This window comes from Falco punctatus, assembly GCF_963210335.1.
Source record: "Falco punctatus genome assembly, chromosome: 8".
In the NCBI taxonomy this organism is placed as follows: domain Eukaryota; kingdom Metazoa; phylum Chordata; class Aves; order Falconiformes; family Falconidae; genus Falco; species Falco punctatus.
In genome coordinates this window covers 32,099,342-32,120,161 of record NC_137588.1, presented here as the reverse complement: position 1 = coordinate 32,120,161, position 20,820 = coordinate 32,099,342, and the positions used below count along the sequence as shown (strand labels likewise).

The 20,820-nt window shown below is 40.4% G+C and overlaps 1 protein-coding gene across 17 annotated transcripts in view; it reads right to left on the bottom strand.

Moving 5' to 3' along the window:
* The window catches only part of KALRN (kalirin RhoGEF kinase), a 546,232-nt gene that overhangs the window by 190,188 nt on the left and 335,224 nt on the right, over nucleotides 1–20,820 (bottom strand). For all 17 annotated transcript variants that reach the window (XR_013930070.1, XR_013930071.1, XR_013930072.1 and 14 more), the window contains exons 12-13: nucleotides 14,255–14,424; nucleotides 8,140–8,314 (exon numbers count right to left, since the gene is read on the bottom strand). Coding sequence is in view for 10 of the 17 variants with exons in the window: in XM_080399718.1 (XP_080255844.1) it covers nucleotides 8,140–8,314; nucleotides 14,255–14,424 (345 nt within the window). In the remaining 7 variants the exon portion in view is untranslated. The remainder of the gene's footprint in view (nucleotides 1–8,139; nucleotides 8,315–14,254; nucleotides 14,425–20,820) is intronic.

Here is a 20,820-nt window from a genome sequence, read left to right as displayed (position 1 = left end):
TTGCTTTGCATATCTCATTAAGACATTTCCTTTACTGTCTGTACAGCCAATGCTTCAAAAGCCCATACTTCAAACTGGACTATTTGGAAATGGTCCCAGAGTCTGAATTTGAATCTCTGACCAGTTTTATTTGGGTACAGGGAAAAAGATTTATTTTTCTTCAGGAATAAGCTGTAATTAGGCAGCTCTGTTAACTACAGATGTATATTTTTGAAGTCTAAAAAAAGGACTTTGGATGCTTTCACAGACTGGTCAGGCATTAATGTCTATGGTGAAACTTGGACTGCATCAGACAAAAGTGCCCTACCTCCCAAGCTGTGGTAAGAGCCAATGGCACTGGGCCTGCATCAGAAATTGTCTCATAAATGAGACTCACTTGGCCATGAACTCATTTAATTCCCTTCTGACCCAGAAGAATAGCTGATTAGAGTTTACTCTGTTCATCTCCTAGATTTTTTTTGTGGGAAAAACTGATAGCACTTCTTATGTTTATTCATTTTATTTCCCAGTGTTTGTGATTCTAAATAGACCTCAGCATCCCTCACATGCCCCGAGTGAAGAGAAGCCCTTGCCGAAAAAGAAGCCCTGAGCTCTGCTCTGTTCTTCTGTGGCATGAGAGGGAAATCATACCAAAGCAGAAGGGTCATGAGAGCAGCAACAGTGGCAGTGCACAGGTCTGCATCAGCAAAAGCAGCAGACTTATCCCCAGGTGCCCACAATGTTCCAAGGAAAGCTGCACGCATGCCTCACTGTCAGCAACACTCTGGCTGACTCCTTGGAAGAAGCCATGCTCCTTCCTTTGTGGGTCACATAAAGTTGGTGGCCAAGAAACAGCTTCCTATTACTAAAGAAAGGTCAGGTGACCCCAGGGTAATAATGAGAAAGACATGACAGAGCTACTGATTGACAGTGTGCCTGGAAAGCACATTCCTTCATTCTGCACCCAAAACAGATGCTTCTGCTGCCATGATAACGGGAGGGGAACTAATGCTGGTAGTAAACCCAACCAGCTATAAGAGCAGCGGAGGCAATGCAAGAGTTAACTTCGGCACGTGAGCAAATACTGGGCTGAGCTCTGTGCTACTACCACAAGGCTGTAATAGATATACAGACTATGACAGCCAGGTCTGTTTTTCATGCAGACACAGTGACCACAGTCTAGACCACATACTCCTTGGGCAGGAATCCTCCTAAAGCAGCAACTTAATATACCCAAATTCCCACTGCTGCAATATTACTGCATTTGCTGCTTCCTGTATTTATCATGTTGCAACATCAGCAGATAACACGACTGAAGGGAGAGAGACATGTTCATCTCCAATCCTGGAGAAAGAGGAGAGGTACAGAGAAGAAATGTGCAGGTGAAAAGTAATAGCAGTGGTAGTAACAACAGTAGCCGTCCAGCAATCTCATGCCTACATTGCAGCCTGCTGGTGAATTAGGCCAAAGAGGCTATCCGAGCTACAGCAGCTGCCATGCAGGCAATCTGCATCTGCAATAATTTCATATCTAAATCTTAAGTTTTGGGTTGGGTTTTGTTGTTGGTTTTTTTTGTTTTGTTGTTGTTGGGGTTTATTTTTCTTCTCTTTTTTCCCTCCTGCTGCTAAGCCTTGACTGCTGCTTGCTTGGCCTTAATTCAGTGTTTGACACCTAAAGTCATCTTGTTTAATGCCACCCAGGAAATCTTGTTTGCCAACTGAATGAGGTGGAGAGGGGAAATGAGGAATCAAGCGAAAGAAAATAAATGTTATATGGCAAATGAATCACATAGGAGCTGATATTTTGAAGTATGTATGGGCTGAGGAAGGGCATATGAGGAGGAGGGAAAGAAAGTTCTATCCTGGGAGCAGAAGCTATCAACACAAAGAGAGTGGGTTTGCAAGAGCAATCTGAAAAAGAGTAAAGATGTTTGGAAAGAACAAGCAAATGTAGGAGGCAGGTTGCAAGAGAAATGATGGTGCAAGTAGGAGGAAGAGCAAAGGTGAGAAGAGTGGGTACAGCATGAGGATGAGGCAGGACAGGAAGAAGAGTCACACAGGCACAGGGCAGATCTGTACAGAGCGCAGAATCAAGAAAAGGGAATATCTACCTCATTTCAAAAGAAAAAAAACTGACAGCCATACAGCTGGGATGAACAGAGAGTCGGGATGGATGAGAAGAGAGGTTAGATATAATCCAGAAAGGAATAAAAAAAGGCAATTCTGACTCCTGGATGCTGAGGGAGTATCTGTGAGTGCAGAAAAGAAGGGGTTATAATGGAGTAGGGGGGACCGGATCTCTTAGGCACATACTAGAGATTGGGCATCAGGGATGCCAGGGGCAACTTGGCTCTGCTTCAGCATTCAGAGCAGGCTGGAAGAGCAGAAGCCTGGGTGCGACAGTGTAAGTGGATTTATGAGCAGACTAATACTGAAGGTATTTGGTAAAAGAGATGTAGGTAGGAAAGGGTGAATGACACTGTCACTTCTACAGATCACATAGGCAGAAAGTTTGCTGTTCCTTCTCAGGCCTCTGTTTGAGCTGATGCCATGCAGTATGACAATACTGTCACTCATTTTTTTGACAACAGAGAAAGATGCCATGCTGGCTTAGTGGGGACCTGGGCCACTGAAGCATGAAAAGGCTGTCACAGTGATGATTCTGCTCCAGCGCTTTTGGCTCCTGAATCCCCAAAATATCAAGAGAAACAACGGAATTCAGCTCCAAAAGACAGGGTGCCCACGGCAGCTAAGTGCTTGCCTTTCTTGAAATGAAGTGATGAGCAGTTTGAAAACTAGGTATATATGGGAAAGAAAAACAAAAGCTCAGTAAGCATGAGGCATTACAGGATTCCAGCTTATGAACAGAAGCAACTGAAATTTCTCTCACCATTCTCTTTCTTTCAAATGTATCTCCAGATCTCTGTAACTCTTACTTCTAATAAAGAAGCTCACATCTGAGTGTCAGATATAAGCCAGTGAGTGAGGGGTTGTAAAACATCTTGTACCTTCACGCAGGCAGCTAATTCACTTGAAATTATAAACCTGTTATAAACCTGGAATGGGAGACTCAAGTGAGTTGTATATAACAGTGAAGTAAACTACTGTGAAAGCTGGCTCCTGTTCCCTTCTAAACTCATGCTCAGGGATGGGCGTGAACAGCCAGAAGAGCCAGCAAGTGAAATCAAGGCTGAAAAATCTAATTAGCAGGTGAAATGGAGCCAAAGAGACTGAATGGTGGAAAAACAGATACCCGGCAGGTGAAGATTTTAGTGATCATGGGGCTTTTTGAAAGACAACAAATAGCATACAAGATCAAACTTATCTTGTGCAGTGGGAACACTCATAATCCTTTCCAGGACTATGTCTTGGCCTAGGAACCACGTTGCTCTAGAGACTACAGTGCATAGGCTCTGTCTAGTGTTGCACAGATCCATGTGCATTGCAGGAAACAAAACACACACAAGGGAAGGAGCTGGGCAGTTCTGGGAATGGGAGAGGTAAGTGTCTTTGGAGGTAACCAGCAACTGTTGCCAGACAGGTATGGGCTAAGGTCATTCCTGTTCTCAGTCACAGAGCTTTATAGAGGCCTACAGGTGAATTTGATCATCTCTCTACAAAGACATAAAAAAAAAAATACACAGAAAGACTCTGGATGGCAGTGATTTTGTTAGGGGTTGCAATTCAGTGCATTTTACCATTTGTTTCTTAAGCATTTTCTCAGCATTTTACTGTATATTAGCATTCACTCAAATAGCGGTTAATAAGCCTTTAAATTACTATTTCTGAAGCAAGGGACAAAGTATACTTGACAGATTTTATTGATGATATAATTCTGGAATAAGACTTTGCTTCATATGTGTAATGTGCTCAGTGTGGTGCCAGCACTGCTGCTCATGTCTGCCAGCTATCGTCCCTTGAGTCTTACACCCTATTCCCTCATAGTGGATCAGCTACCACATTCACATTGCATGAAATCTCCCGAGTTACTTGGTTGGCTGCACAAACTCAATTGAAGCCTGTATCATATAGAAAGACCAACCATATAATCCTAATGATCCCATCTTGTCTTGAAATGCGCAATGACTTGGTAAAGGAATAAAACATATCAGGCATCAAAGTTAGACACGCTTCCTAAATAAAGAATGGGTTGTCATTTTACGATTTTGAAACCTAAGGCAGAACAGCCTCCCCTAGGGAGAGCTAGGCTCTCTCATGTTTCTGTTATGTCTGTTTCCAGGTGCTGTCATAGTTTGGATTTCATAATTTACCCCAAGAACCCAGAGTGTAAATATCAGTCAATATAATGAGATTAAGGCAAGAAAGAACAGGCAGCACATGCTATGTGCCTGTGGGTTTGTATCCAAATTCGTATCTACTAAACCTGCCTTGACTCAAGCGCAACACAAAAGCTGCCTACGCGGTTTAGCAGTCCTTAGAAGTCCTAAATGAACACAGCTGGTCTGCCCTGCAAAAGAAAAAGGCAGGTGGCTTCCCTTTACATAAAATACTTTTCCTGAAGACAAAATGTAACAAGAGTTGGCAGATCTCACTGAAGTACAAGAAAAGGTCCAATTATGCCTTAAATAGATGGAAGTAAGTGTTGCTTGTGCAGTAATCATTAATTCTGAAGTTTTGTCTGGACTCCAACCTCTGTCAAGCAGAGATCATAGAAAATCTCGAAAACTGGGAGGGCTACAAAGCAGATGGGCACAGTGCAAGTTTAGGAGGGAATGCCAAAGGAAAGGGTTGTGTGATCTATGGCATGGACTTCAATGTCTGGGGAGAACAGTACAAGTAGGAAAGTTTCCAAAGAACAAATGACAGCCAGACACTTTCTAAATAAAATAAAGGCCAATCACTCAACTTCCATTTGTGAGTTTGAAAAATGCCTACTACTTTCAGTTTGCCTTATTAATCAGAAAAAAAGAGAGAGGGGGCAGTAAGGAAAATTACAGAATCAAAACTGGATGGAAAGACACAACGTGAGATGTAACTATTCTCTGAGACTAAGATCTAATGCACAGCCTTCCCTAAAGCTGTTGGAAGTAGATGGGCTCCCACAGCTGCGTCCCTCTGGCTTCCACTAGAAAGATGGAAGTTTTTTCTTTCACCAGAGTTCCCAGGGAAGCGTCCTCATCATAAGGGATCCCCTGGAGCACAAGAACACAAGAACTAAGGGTGAGAACACAGACCCAAGGAGGAAAAATGGGAAACTCAATGCTTGACAAGACAGAAGCAAAAAAGAGGACAAAGATGTTAAAAGTCTGAGAGGTGGAGGGCCCGCTTTTTGCAGAGGGTTTGTGTGAGCACAGGAAGGAGAGAGATTAACGTGGCTGCAGCAGGTAGAGGGGTTTCGTTAGGGATGTGTTCAGTATGGCACTGCTCTTGAACAGATGGAAGGGAGCTTATCTAAGGCTAGAAAAGGAGAAATTCATTTGACAATCATACTGGTACACATCATTTCCCTATTCTTAATCTATGCAGGATCTAGGCTATTATGGGAAATTAAAACCTAATATACTTTCAGTCATAGCTCAAGCTACTTGTCTTTAGTAGATAAAATGCTTAATTTCCTGCTTTAAATTTTGTCATCTTTTTCCCTTAAAAGCTTGGAATAATCAACCATCAGAAATACTACATTCTTTTTAATTATGGTGATGAAAAAAATCTTTTTGCATCTCAACAATGGCATGAGATAATTTTGTTAATTTTGATAATAGTTTCCTACTGACTTGGCATCTTTATTATATGGCTGAGGCAACTGACTGCAATCTACTTTCTAAGGATCATTATTGTGTCAATTTGAGCCAATTCAGCTGTTGTTTGAAATGCATAGCATACATGTGTCATTTAATATTTTATTTCAAATTGCCTTTCTTTTTATTATCCATCAAACTGTTTTTCTTGTTTAAGCACCAAATGTACTTACAACATTTAAGATATTGACCTGGATATATTTTTCACTGTGTGTTCAGTTATAAATTAAATGCCATAATTATTCTAAAATTAAAAATATTTTTCAGAAAGAGGGAACTTTCTAAATAAAAAAAATCTACCCATAGACTCCCTATGAAATATTTTCTCAGATTTCCTTGTAATATTAATCTTACAGAGGGAATTCAGATGTTCTTATTATAAAAAGTAGCAAATCTACAGTGACAAACTAAGTGGTGGTTTTCTTTAAAATCCTTTCTAGCTAATCTGATTTTAGAAGACTCTGAAGCACATTTCCAATTTTAAATATCTTAATGTATCACAGCCACTCCAAATGTGTGCATGAATACACAGAAGTAGGATTTGTGCAGAAGCAAAACCGAAGGATCCACGTAATATTCCCCTCTCTGGCATCACATATAGAGGGGACTAGGGTAAATCACATCCTGATGCCTCGGTTACCCCATCAGTGAAGTAATCCATGGTGGTAAAGGCCTTTGAGATCTTTAATTGGAAGACTATGTACAAAGAAAAAGAATTTGAAAACAGTGTTGGTTTTTGTTTCGTTTTGTTGTTGGTTTTCATATTTTTTTTAATCTTTACTTAAATGAGCCTAATTCTAGGTCCATTCCTGGAATTCGCAGTAAAATAGGCTGAGAACTTAATGAGCAAGTCACATGGGTTCACCGTATACTGCCTACTGACATGTTTGGGTGTTCCAGAAGCACATACAATACTGGTTTTCCTTTTTTATTATTTATTTCATTTTTTTATAATTTTTTCAAAATTTTGTAAACTATTTAAAAGATGCTATTTATATGTATGTACAAATATATGCTTTCACACTCCATTTATATATTTAGAGTAGAAGTCTCAATCATTCAATATCTGCCACACCGTTGTATCAAAATATCTTCTATTTAAACATAGGAGATGCTGCAGTTACTGCAGGCTCCTGAATTATGAGTGCAGCATTCTTAAGGCAAAGTATGTTATCTGACACGTAATACATAAGTTTATACTTATACACACATATTCACAAAGAGTACTGTCTCTCAGTTTCGAGGGGGCTCTATATAACTGGTAAGCAAAATGACAATATTCTGATTTATGTAAACAACAAGCACTGTAGAACAGACTTCAGTACAATACCTAACTATGCAGTCACAACAGGAAAGCTCAGATACTCCTTGCTGATTTCTATCTCTGGCATCCAATTATAGATCAAGACACCTAAAAATCTCTGTTTCCAGCCTTTTATTCCACTATAATTCATCATGGCGAGTCTTAAAATAAACACAAAGTATAACACAGCATTCTAAGGCTCCCATTAATTACCAGTACCCATCTTGAGATTACCTACGGATTTAGAAATAATACCTTCAGGAATATATCATCATAAAACACGTAAAGGTGCTGCATGAACTGAACAAGCATCAGTGGGATACAGTAGGAGGAACACACCCCAGAACGGACATAAGTACTGACACGTTTGTCATCGATGTTGTGCACAAGTTAATTTACATGCCATTCTTTTTGCATCATGTCCTAACAGAATTACAGCAGTTAATTAATGAGATTGGATGGAGACTCCTTAAAGTTTCTCTGCCCAAGAATACCTCAATTATTCATGTTTTGATGAGTTTTCCATCCAGTGCTTTTGACTTCAAAACAGAAGTACAAAGCAGACTGAAAGACCTTTTTTGCACAAGAGCATAAAAATACACTTCAACTTCCCCCCCCCCCCTTTTTTTTTAAATAAATCCACTGTGATGCTTAAAAAGCTCATCTTTTAAATATCCTTTCCTTTCATGCATAATGCTTTGTCACTTGATGGTTTAAAGCCAGCCAAGTGTCTGTCTGTATGCATCTACATTTGTCTCTGAAGAGATAAACCTCACGAATAAGTGAGAGAACTTTCAAATCCCTGAGTCACTCGTGTCAATAGAGTTGTAACAGGAGCATCTTACACAGCTTCTCTGCAAAGCAGGCAGATTCTCAGCATAGTTAAACAGACACAAATTATTTCAATGCATTCTAACAGCATATCCTCAAGCATATTTTTAGCTTCATTACGCCAAATTTAAAACCTGGTTGTAACTCTCTCTCTTCCTTACTGGACAGCTGAGCACAATCAAACAGCTCCAGGTGAATCCAAACAGAGTTTACATATATTCCCTCTCCCACAGCTCTACCTTCCTCAGGTGATGCAGCCAGCTCTTACCTCAATGGTGTACTGTTCAAAAATCCGGAGCTGAAGGAAAATGTCTAGCTTAATCTTCCTCTCATGGAAAAGCTCTTCCATCTGTACCTGGGCCTCGTCGAGCTGCTGAAGGACAGATTCAATGTGGCTGATGGAGCTATTGTGTGGAGTCTTATTGTTGGAAACGGCGGAGTCCCTGTAGCAAGGCAGAGAGCATGGTTAAAGCTGAGCTTTAAGGCAGGCAAAAGAGCAAGAACTACACATCTGTGATTCTGCGTGCTGCTGAGAAGCAAACCCAAGCACAAAGGGCTGAAGGAAGGTGTATGCAACACTCATCTCTTCTACTCACTGAAATCCTGCAGCTCCTGAGTTCGGCGCAAAGTTTCAACAAGGGGATCATCCTTTCTTGTGTCGTGACACTGTGGCCTTACACACTTGGGAGGGGGAGGGGAAAAGAATGACACATCAATCTCAACAGCTCTCTTGAGGAGACTGGCTGGCAATCTCCTTCAATCCTACAGAGTGACCTGCTCCAGCCTACAGTCCTGTCAAGCCCAGAGACGCTATTTAGTCACCTGGACCTTTACAAGTTAATTTTGTGCATTTGCTTTCTTACTTACAGATGAATTGAATTGGAATTACCAGCATTTTAGACCAAGGGGTAAGGATGCCTTGATTTCCTCTGGATTACATAGTGCAGCAATAGATGCAGATTACGGTGCAAGAAACTCCACCGAAGGAAAATCTTTCAAACACTGTAAGACAGGCTCTGACTTGTCTTTTCACTAGGGTAAGTGAAATGAGACATGCCTGTGACAGGTCAGATACTGCTCCATCTACACCTTCCATATACAAGCAACAGAAGGAAGTAAGCCCTTTAACTGGTGGGTTAGGACCAAGGAAAATTTTACTGCACTTGAAAGTCTTAGCATGGACACAGGACAGTTCTGACATTCTGTTTCTGCTCTGACACATATGAATAGGCTCACCTACCGTCTGTTAGATCTTCAGCAAATTTTTTATGGATAAAAAGCCTTTGCAGACATAAAGAGCTGAAATTTATCCTTGAATGTGCCAGAAGAGGTCCCCCAGCTTTAACAAGAACCAGACAGGAAGCTCTGAAGCCATAACTTAATCTCACCTTTCGTACTTCGGCTAAAACGAGTTTTAGATGCAGTGATATCCATCCATCCACCCTGCTCAAAGGCTCGATAGCAGCTGCATTATTTGGCATACTTAAACCAAGCCAACTGAAAACCCTATCAAATACACTGTTGGAAGACCTGGGCACTGGTGGGATAACAGGATGAAGTGGGTAAACCAGCAGGTCTTACCACCAATATTTCCTATCAGCCTCCAGTTCTGCCTTGGAGAAAGTGGGAGGAGACAATTACAAATCCAGCAACACATACCGGACTACTGGTGCACCAACAAACTCCCACGTGTGCAGCGAACTGGCTGATAATATTGGAAGACATGTGAAATGTCAGGTAATGCTGCCAGGTCACTGCATCGTCCCACAGGGACCAAATGCAGCTGGGAGCCATTCTTCTGGCCAGCTAACCTGGGCTGCTGAGCAGAGATGCCCACGGAGTCTCCTCACTGTGGAAGAGTGCTAGTGTGTTCCAGATTTTTAGGTTTTTATTTACCTTTCCTCGGTTGAATTTCCCCTCCATAAATATCTAGCAAAGCATTCGTAGTTTTACACAGAACTTGACTGAAATGCTTGTGCTTTGCTCTTCGCAAATTATCATCACATAGAGTCAGATCAAACAATGTACAGTCAATTTAAATGTTAAACACTGACAGTAAGCATATTTGAGAGCAAAAAATGTATAACCTCTTGCAGATGCCTTAAACTGACACACAGAGTCATTTTAGCTAAGTTTAAACCATACGTTTGTGGTTCTAAGGCAACAAAACACAGGTTATTGTGTTTTCATTATGTGTCTTGAAGCAACAGAGCAAGCATTTGCCTCACTATCTGAAGCCTAAGAATAAAACTGAAAATACAGAATACTATTAACTGCATAGTAGTTTGCTCTTTGGATGTGTTTCACCTTTTTTCTCAAATACTTTATGTTTGAGACGCTGAAGCTCAGATGGTCCAGCATTACTCTGAAGCAAGTACTACCAACTTCTCTTGCTTGTAAGGGAATATTACACTACTATTACTCTTTCCAGGTGATATGATTTCTGTCCCACTCTCTCAGTCTTGTGTTTTCACCTTCTTGGTGACCATAAAGTCTCTTTCTGACTCCACATTAGAGCTGTACAAAGGAAGGGTGAATGAAGATAACAAGGTGAGATTTTGAAACTACAGCTTAATCTAAGGCCACATTCAATCAAGTTCCGTTTCCTTCAGTCAGCACCTGTCTTCCATAAAAGCACATGAAATATGTCTTCATTTAAATGCAGGATTATTACTATTCGTATCTTACCTAAATGACTCAATGAATTATTCAAGACTGGTGTTGAATAATCTCTCATGGGATCTAAAGACACACTTGGTTTTAGAAATTATTTTTCATTAAATTTTTCACTCTTCAAATGAAGCTACACTTGCATTTCAGTGGCTGATGCAACAAAAAAAAATTGGTGTAAGAATCTGATATTTTTTCAGTGTCTCCTCAGATAAGGCCTCGACAATCCCTATATAGTCTGGTTTGAGAAAGATCTCCTTCCAGGAAAAAAAATCTCTGAGAATGGATGCTTCTACAAGATTTGTTGTTCTGTTTGGTGATGAGAAATTATGGGAAAGAATTTATACAAGATCTGTAATAGTCTCTGAAAGGTTATGGATTAGAGTTATAAAATGCAGGGAATTATTGAAAAAAAATACAAAATAAACTTTGGGGAACATAAAATTGGGCTTAGTGCATTGCTGTTGAGTTTGTTCAGAATGAATTCTGTGCTTTTGAAACCACTTTCAGTGCTTTAACTGGGAGAGGGCTTAGTGACACATCACCATTATCAAAAGCTCATATGTTGAACTAACTGTAAAGAAGGCAAGATACATAACTCTTCACTGTCCTTTTTTTGCCCCTAACATTCCTGCTCTTTCACATCTCACTGGAGCAAGTTGTTTTGCTTCTCACAAATGTGCAGAAATATTGCCCCCCAGCAGCACTGCTAGAGATACAGTTCAAAAGATTTGCTTCATGTTGACTGCTGAGAACAATGATCACCTCAGTAAAAGACTGATAAGGAAAAGTGAAAAAAGCATTTCCAGTGCTAAACATGACATACACAGTGCTGCTAGCCAGACCTGTTTCATTCCTGACAGGTATGGTCTCCTGATGCAGTCACTGAAGGCCCCGAAGACCAGGGAAGAGCAGTCCAGGCATTGTATTTAACTAGTTCAGGCAGCTGAGCTTTTCCTAAGCTATCTGGAGGAAACCAGAATGCTATTACACAAATGATCTTCTCTAAACCATTATCTGTTCTTTCAGAGATAAGGACAAGAAATGTAAAATTGTTCAAAGCCCCACTAATTTTATCGGCTTTAACCTGTGCTATGACATGCTTGATAAGAGCAGTGTATTTCATTCTTTTAACTTTAGCGTTTGCAGTCTTCGGCTATTCTTCATAGCAGGTACAAGGTGATCCACACTGTGAAATGCAATGCCATGTTAAGGAAATATTGTAGCAATTCTAATTTTTCCTCCTTTCCTTTTTCTCTGTGTTCTTCACTTTCCCCAGCAGCCACAAAAGCTGTTAGAGCAGGCAGACACAGAGGTGTTTCATGTTTTTCTTTTTGAAAGAGTCCAGGATCACCTTACAGGCTTTGCAGTTAGTTGGAGTGCTCAAAACCAACACTTGAACCAGAGATTGTCTTGTCAGTTCAGCTCTGCAAATCTTTGGGTGCATTCAGGGCTTCTGTCCTTCAGAGAGCTGTTCCCTCTGTGTTTGGTCTTGGCTTTACCAGAAGCAGGGGATCACTTTGCACAAATACATTCACCATGTTCCACCTTGCTCACTGCCCAGGATAAAAGCCAGACCCCCAAAACATTTCTTTGTTAAATACAGCTGCCACAAAACCTGTCTTAGCATTTCACAGATATTTGAGGCAAGAAGTCTCAAACCTGAGGTCACCCTTACTTTTCAAAGAGCGAAACTAAGAATTGACTAAGTTTACATAAAAAAAAAAAAAGAAGTCCCACATGCCATCTCCCAGTTTACCTCTTCCCCTGCATGACCTTGCAGCCACTAAACAAGCCTTTCTGCAGTAACTGCTAATCATAATGATGCTCCACTGACTTCTCAGCTCCAAATATTGCCCTGGCCACTCTCCAGCTCCACATACCACTTTTGTACTGACTCAGGTGCAGACAAAAAGCCTCTAGGTCAATCCCACAGCCAGCACCAGGACTCCTTCAATACAAACATCTTCTGCAACCCCACAAACCACCCCATGCTCTGCCTGATGGGTTTATACATAGTCCCTTTCAGGCTTTTCTCCATGGGTGTTTATGCTGAAATGATATTAAGCCAGTAAGTGGCATGAACAACAAAACCAACATTTAGTCCAGAATTTCACTGTCATTTTTGAGATCTCCTAGAAATGCCTTAAACTTTTCAAAAAAGTTTCTTTACATAAAGAGAAGTAACTGTGCAGACTTTTGACTGACCTGTTATGGCTGGCCATACACACGTTCTTATCTAAAACCCCCTCCTTCTGGCAGCTCACTTACCAAACACAGCATGTTTCCTTCCTACTTATCTCATCAGCAAAGATTAATGGATGGATGGAGCCTAGATATGTCTACTTCTGATCCTTCCTTTCCAACTCTGATCTTGGCAAGCAATACCACAGCTTGGGTCCCTTGCTCTCACCTGTGATACAGGTAAGCCACATACAGTAAGGCTAGGAAGTTACACAGGCTCTCCTGTGGGGCTGCCTAGGGCTGAATGACAGTCAAAACTTAGAAGCCTTTCCAAATATATATCTTCCCCCCTGCCCCCGCCCCTCCCCTGAGCCAATGGAGAAGATTTTGTATCCTGGAATTATAGGAAAAAGTACAGAGGAAAGCTCAACACACAGCTTTAGTAGAAGACTCAGGACTTGAGGAAGGTTCTTCAGGGCAGAGCTTTACCAACACCCTTCGTTACCTACTCTACTCTAGAGCACATTACCCTTTCCTATTGCGGTTCATGGCTTTCTGCACTTCTTATGTGAGAACCAACGGCATCAGATTAGGAAAGCTCAGGGTGAGGAGGGTGACATAAGTCTCTGGGACATTATCTGGTGAAATGAGTAAGACTTGGCAGACTGGCATATTATACATGTATACAGAACGCACACACTTTGTACATGTAGATAAGGGCACTCTGTAACAACACAAAGATCTAAAGAGTAAGTGATGTACTGGACCTTGTTTTGAGCTCAGTAACATCACTAAAAGGCAGGAAAACTCCACTGCTGTAAAAGTTAAAGTCACAGAAAATCACTGCAAATAAGAACAAATGAGAGAGGTCTCACAAGTTTTGTGTAAGCTTACTCTGCACACATTCATTCTACTACACTTACAGACTGAGAAAGCAAAAAAAACCAAAACAACCCCACCTTCTTGCAACCAGTCTCTTAATGTATTTTAAATCAGGCAAAATGAGCTGGTTTTAATTCACTATGCAAGTGGAACTGGCCGTATAAGACCCTCTTTGACACTATGAATAAATCCCACATGGGCAAAGATAAATAGAAGGGTGCTGCATACAAAATGAAAGAGTAAAGATTGTTAGAGGTGCATATTTTATTAAGAGGAATATACTTCTCCCACACCAGGAGTAACCACATAAATCACAAGGCCTCAGCTCACAACCATTTAACCATCTTCTATAAATACCAACTAAAAATATTCACCTGAAACACTTGTTTCAATTCACTTCACCATGCCTATAAACAATTTCTCTGTCAAACAGGATCCCATGCTAATCCACAGACTACTCTAATCAGTCCACACAAATCACTCCTTACAATTCCAATAAAATACTCACAGAATATGAAGAATCATAAATAAGCAAAGAGTTAATAAACTCTGCCAATTAATCCTAACATACAGTCCCCTATTTATACATACCTAAACCACAGCATACATCAGATTTCTCAACACCTGTCCTCCAGGTAGATGCTTACCTGAGCTGTTGAATTAGATCTTCCCCTTCTTTAATAACATTGAGTGTAGCATCCAAGGTGGCTGTTTGTTGCTGCTGAAACTGCTTGATAAGCTCCTGAACTGCATCCACGGAGTCAGCACAGACATCCTCTAAGAGCTCCTTCTGCAGATCTTCCATCCATGTCCACAGCTGGGAAGGAGGGGAGGGAAATATAAATCAGAGAGGGATTGAGATTTAACCCTTTTGCTCTCTAATTCCAGATCAGTAAGCATTAACTAGGGCTGCAGGTTTCACATGAAAACTGACCTAAAGTTTCTAAAACCAAAATAATACATTGGTATTGATTCTGGTTGATGCAATTCTATTTTAAGCAACAGAGTAAAAGAAATATAATATCAGGTATTTTTTTTTCCAAAATTAATTTGCATTTCAGTTCATTATGTGACAATAACTATATAAATCTGATTAACTCTTTACACAAATAACAAATTACAGTGCCCTACAGCTGTGATAACCTAACCCTTTTTAGGACCTGTGTGCTATCAGCTGTTATTAATTTCACACGCAGCTGAAGCCTGTTGCAGAACAGACCTAAAATCTTTGGTATGTATGTATGGTACTGGCTGAAGTCTAGCTGTGTGGGCTCAGCTATGCCTTCCCAGCCAGAAGGTCTTGTGGAGGGTTAGGGGGTTTTGTGGGTTTCCACCACTCACCCCCCTCCACAAAATGCCCCTCAGACTCTGCTTTTTAACTTTGGGAAATCCAAACATAGGAGACAGCAGTATCACCAATCAATCCCATGCAGATCCTTTTTTTTTTTAAATAGTCTTGGTAATCAATTTCAAAACAACAACAACAATAAATCATTTGAGTAAGTGCTTAGATGGGAATTTCCAGCCAGCTGTTCATCAGAGATCTGGGCAGTGGCAGGCAAGCCTCAGCAGCATCTTGTTGGCTGTAAAGGCTTAAAGCGAACGGAGGTGTCCCCTTTAAGCTTGCTCTGAAAAGTGAGTATAAAATTGCACCAACTGAGCTGGCAGTGTGCCAGCAAATCCTAATGACTCCACCAGAGAGACTTCTCTGTGCCATGCCTGCCCCATTAACCCACTTTCTGCTGGTACGTTCTGCAAAGTAGCAGAGAAGTACAGGAGCAGGAAACAAAATGTTCCACCAGTGCACTGGGAAATGTCAAAGGAAGCAGTGCTGGCGGTAGCGGGGCTGCGCTTCTGCCTGCCGTTCCAGGGGGCTGCAGATTGTCTCAAAGGGACCTACAGGTACCCCCTGAAGCAGATGACAGACGTTGTGTGGGGGTGGCAAAAAGAGCTGGTAAAAACGTTTCTGTTCAAAATGAGGTGCACTAGATCCCCAACCTACAGGATTTTTTTCTGAGACTGAGAATTCTGCATGTCCATGTAAAATGAGAGGAGGAGAGGGATGTCTGAAATGCCAGCTGGCAAGGCTTCTCACAGTTGGGGTCCAAACCTAAAGCCAGTCATTGAATGTTACACTATACACATGCCACTGACTTCAAGGATATCACCCTGCTCTAAACCAAAATAATAAAAATCAAACCCTGTCCCAGCACTGCTCATGATACCAGAAAAGGGAGAGCCCAGCTCCCTGTGCTCTGCCCCCACCTCAGCCACTGCCTCCTTGCTTGACAGACTTGCAAAAACAATCTTTAGAACATATGGTTAATTTGAAGGCTTTTCAGTTAGATTTTCAGGGTCAGCTTTGAATATTTTGGGTAAACGCCTCTGTTTATGGATAAACAGCATAATCATAATGGCCTAGCCTACCACTGGCCTAAAATGGAATGCCTTTGCTCAGGTTATTCACATACTTTCACATTCTCAGGAGAAAGGCATGCTATAAAAAGGCAACTATTAATAAAAGAAACAAATATAAGTAGGCAGGCTTGTGAAATAAATGAAAGAATGAAAACATATTTAAAGAAAAAAATAGAGAGCTTTTTAATTTGTGGCCTGAGGTCCACATGCTGAACTTTGGGAAGCCACCATAAAGGAAAATGAGTTAATGCCTTTATGTACAAATCACATTCAGAATCCTCCTGCTTTTGATCTGATCCCTGCACCCACTCAAACAGTAGGGACAGCTGGACTGTAACAGGCAAGAACCAGGCTGTCCAGAAATATTACTTTCTCTGCTTATCAGATCTTCAAGTAATACAGCACTTCGTAACTACAGAAGAGAAAAATGGCCATGCGTATAAATCACCCTTCTGTTTCAAGTTGGGAAGTCAGTAGTTTTAATATTTCTTGCTGTTCATCATATTTCATTTTTCCACTTAAGATAACAAAAAAAGCTCAGAGAATTTCCTTTACAAAAATGAAAGTGAAACTGAGAACTTGCTTTGTTGTTAGGAATTTGCTGTTTTCTTGAAATTATCATGTTAGAAAGGGCAGAGAAGAAAGTTTCCAGTCTCCCACTGCGACTTCAGAGGAAAACCCTGTTTTCAAAATTGTGTCCAGAACCCAGCTTTCAGAAGCAGCCAAAAGGATCTGGACATTTGAGATCCTAAGTCACTTTCTGAGTACACTTCTATATCAAAGCAGTCTTGACATACTTAAACATAAACTGTACCGTACTCACCTGGAACCAAAACACTCATTAGTTTCAGAGAGCACTGAAATACATTAACTCATATTAGCTTCAGATATTTCCATTAATGACCTGTGATTGTAAGGATTTGCATAATAAATCTATCAGAATCTAGGTCATCCTTGACTCACTGACCTTTAATCCTTTAGACTCCACCAATCCCTGGTAAATCCTAATGCAAAGAATCAGTCAATATTAATAAGATTAGGGAGACCTTTCAGGAACAATTTTACAATAGGAACCCGATTCAAAAATCTCTTAGGTTATTCACTACAATTAACAGCACCTGAAATAAATTGCTACAAAGCCCCACTTGTGAATGCCACAGAAATGGGAAGATGCCTCCACATCACTGCAACACCAGAGTCAGAAAAGCTGTTAATCATAAAAAAGAAATCACATCCTGTTTGTCACTATTAGGGTTTGATGTTTAATTCTAGTGCAACTATTCAACTGATTTTAAAAAATCCTATTAAAACCTCAAATAAGCAGATACCTTGTGCATTTCCTAATTCATGCTGTGACCTACTCTAAACAGCTAGCTGGCTTACACTGAGTGAATTGTTTCAAGTTTTCATTGAAATTTGGCATATTACATGGAACAACTTTTGCCTGATATTTGCAGAAGCTGACTTTCTTCTTTTATTCTTAGCACAAGCAGAATTTGTGAGCACCTGTCTTATTCACATACAATACCCCAAACTACTGCTAATGTATCACTTGATCCTACACAGGGGGCATAGGCAGATGCATGCAGGCATTTCAAATACACAATATTTCCATATCCAGCTGTGGTGACTTTTACTAAGCTTGTCAGTGATGTGCATGTCCAGAAAAGGAGATAATCTCTACAATGTAGTACCTAACGTACTAAACAAAAAATATAGAATCCTGGAAAAAATGAGGAAATAACACAAAAATATTTTTTGTGCTTCCTTCAAATTGATCTATGCTTTTGGTATGATTAATTTGATATAGAAATACTAACACATAAGTGTAAAACCTAAATTAAGTTCATCAGAGAGATCCAGCCACAAGTCTGACTCATGCAAAATGTTACAGTTGTCAGCTACGCAGAAGTCCAAGGCAAATACCTATCCCTAAAACATCCATGCTGAAGGTCCATAAATGTTCCAGAATTGAGGCTTTATTTATGAAGGTAACCATGGCTTTAAACAAGAAAAACAATTCTCTTCTGATTACTAGACCAGTGGAAAAGAAGAATGACTCCCCCCCCCCCCTTCTTTTGGGGGAGCATCTGGCACCTCTTATGCATTGCAACAACTTCTGTGTCTTTTTTGGTATAAAACAGGCAGTTTCCCTCTGTCCAAAAGACAATACAGCTCTTTATTCACAGCTATTTCATCTCATGCAATACCCTTCATTTTACTCAAGTACTTAATGAGACCACTTACTGGAGGTTTGAAGGACATCTGTGCCTGTTACCTAGAAATTAAAGCTTCTGCCTTAGAGCAAGGGACCACTTTAAATAAAATCTAAACCCTAAAGGGATCGCTAAGAAAATCTTGCCTGTGTATTTGGGATAACTATTAAACACCCAGTGTTTATACACTGCTATTGGCAAATGCCAGAGATGGCTTTTAATCCCCTCAAAACCAGTTTAAAACCACTGAGTAATGAGACCAGTGAAAAGCAAAGAACCAGTCAGTTCAATCCATGAGAATTAACATTATATCTTTTTGCTAGCAGTTCAAAACAGGGTTGTTAATGGAAACAAGCAACTTCCCAGGGTATATGTTCTACCCTTTTACTATGTCAGAGAAGTGTCATGTGTTGCAGAGCAGGCCCCAAAAGGATGCTCATGCCAACTCAGTGAAGTGAACATCCATCATGGCAACGAAGGCTAGAGCAGAACGCAGAAGAATTCAGTGGAATATGGGGACTCTCCTTTCCCACCTGATTTTCACTGCTTCCACTCCGTAAGTTGTAATATAAGTGTGCAGAGAACCAAGGGCAGGTTGAGAAAAAAACCCAAACACAAACAGAATTGCTCCAGAGAGAGCTGTCCAAGGTCCATCAACCCTATTTTCCTCTGCTACTATGCCAGGCTCATACAAACCTTTTCTGAGCAGTAACATCTAGCTTTCTGGTAATACGCATTAGGAAGTCACATAGACCCCAAGTTCAGGTTAATTTATGGCAGGATTTTAAACTGTGCTTAAGTTTAAGCACCTATTCAAGTGCTGTTGTGAATCTGGCTTCACTGTGCAGCCTTTAGGAAATGGCCTTTTCTACCTTCATTTCCCCACACTAGCATGGTGGAGATAATAAAACTTTTCAGCACAATTAATCTTCATCAGCTGATGTTTATTCACACTTAGAAGGCATCCAGTGCTGTTTCAGTTGAAAGAACTGATGGTTGTTATAAATTGGAAGCATATTTCAACAATGTTTTCCAAAGTCACATTCAAGGTCTCATGCAAATGTCAACAGAAACATAGAAAGCAATGTATATGCAATGATGAGCTGTAATGTGACCGCATGTCACTAGCAAAGTGTCACAAGTGACAGCATACCTAATAAAATGGGACAAGATGGGATATAACCAAACATTACGTATGAAATGCCACAATATGTGACTTCCACAGTAAGATACAGCTGATGAGACACCCTGCTGCAAGAAGTAATGTTGTCAGACACCACCAAACTGGTTGGGAAGAAACAACAAGTGGAAAGAAAGAGAACGTTCTGTGAAAAAAGCCACCTCACCTCTTCCTAACCTCCTTCTTGCTTTTTCCCTTTTCCTTGCCAATTTTTTGACATTCATCCTTGGTTGGGCTGCATCTGGTGCTTCTGTATGCTGACGCTTTTTAACTAGTAACCTTGCCTATGGCCAAAGGATTTGCAATACCTAAACATCTGATGCTTTTTCCAAGTCCTGCATGGACCAGATTGATATAGCACAAAATAATCTCCTCGCAAGGGAAATGTGATTTGGGTATCTACACTTCCATCAGGGAGTGTGTAGATCCCCAGCCCAAGGTCATGTAATTGTAATTCAGAGACTATTTGCCCTAGGAAAGAAAGTTGGATTATATCAGATGTACATGTTCTGTGTCATTTATGCTACCATCACGAATTGCAAAAGCATGTTCTTCTTCTAGTAAAATTTTAAAATTAGTTATTTGTAGTCATGATTCTGGATGTAATTAACTGAAGTAATTGTACTAAGCAAATCAAATTCTGCACTTGATCATACTGCTAATAGGCTTGGAGAAGTTCTTCCTACAGCAGATTTACTCAGATTTATACCAGTGTAATACAGTACAATTTAATGCAGGAGGAGCTTTCCACAGCTGTAAAATACAAACTACAAATTCAGCAATTTACTTAAATAAAAGCAGGTACCATTACATTTTCTTCTGAATTATTCACTGGTTCTAAACATTTCATTACTTCTCAAATGGGACTTGCACTGCCTCTTTCCTCTGCGCTTTTCCCAGTGACTGGCCATATCACTTGCAGTCGTACCCTGATCTGCTGCTTTGAGCCTTTTGCACAACTTTGTGCACTATGCATAGAAATCTCAGAAATAAATCACTTGTGATAATTCTGAATCATTCTGAAACTTTCTAAGGATTAAACAAACTGTAAGACCTTTCTCTAACCAAAGAGTCTTATTGGATCCATCAACTTGAACCACTATACTGAACTAACCATTTTAAACTAGTTGTGTTGACTCTGTTGCATACATGAAGTGAAGGTGCAACAGAATGTGTCTTGAGTGATGAGTGAATTACAGGAGTGTCACTGTATGGCTTTGATGAAGATTTACTCAGTACACAAATTATCACAGGCACTGGCTGCACACTCTGTTGCTTTCGTACACAGCAGTAAAAGCTGCAAGCCCACACAGTGAAGCTGGGAGAAGCTCATCTTCCTCAGCTTTTTTAAAAAAATCAGGAAAATGGGCTGTAATATGACTAATAAAAGGGTACTTTA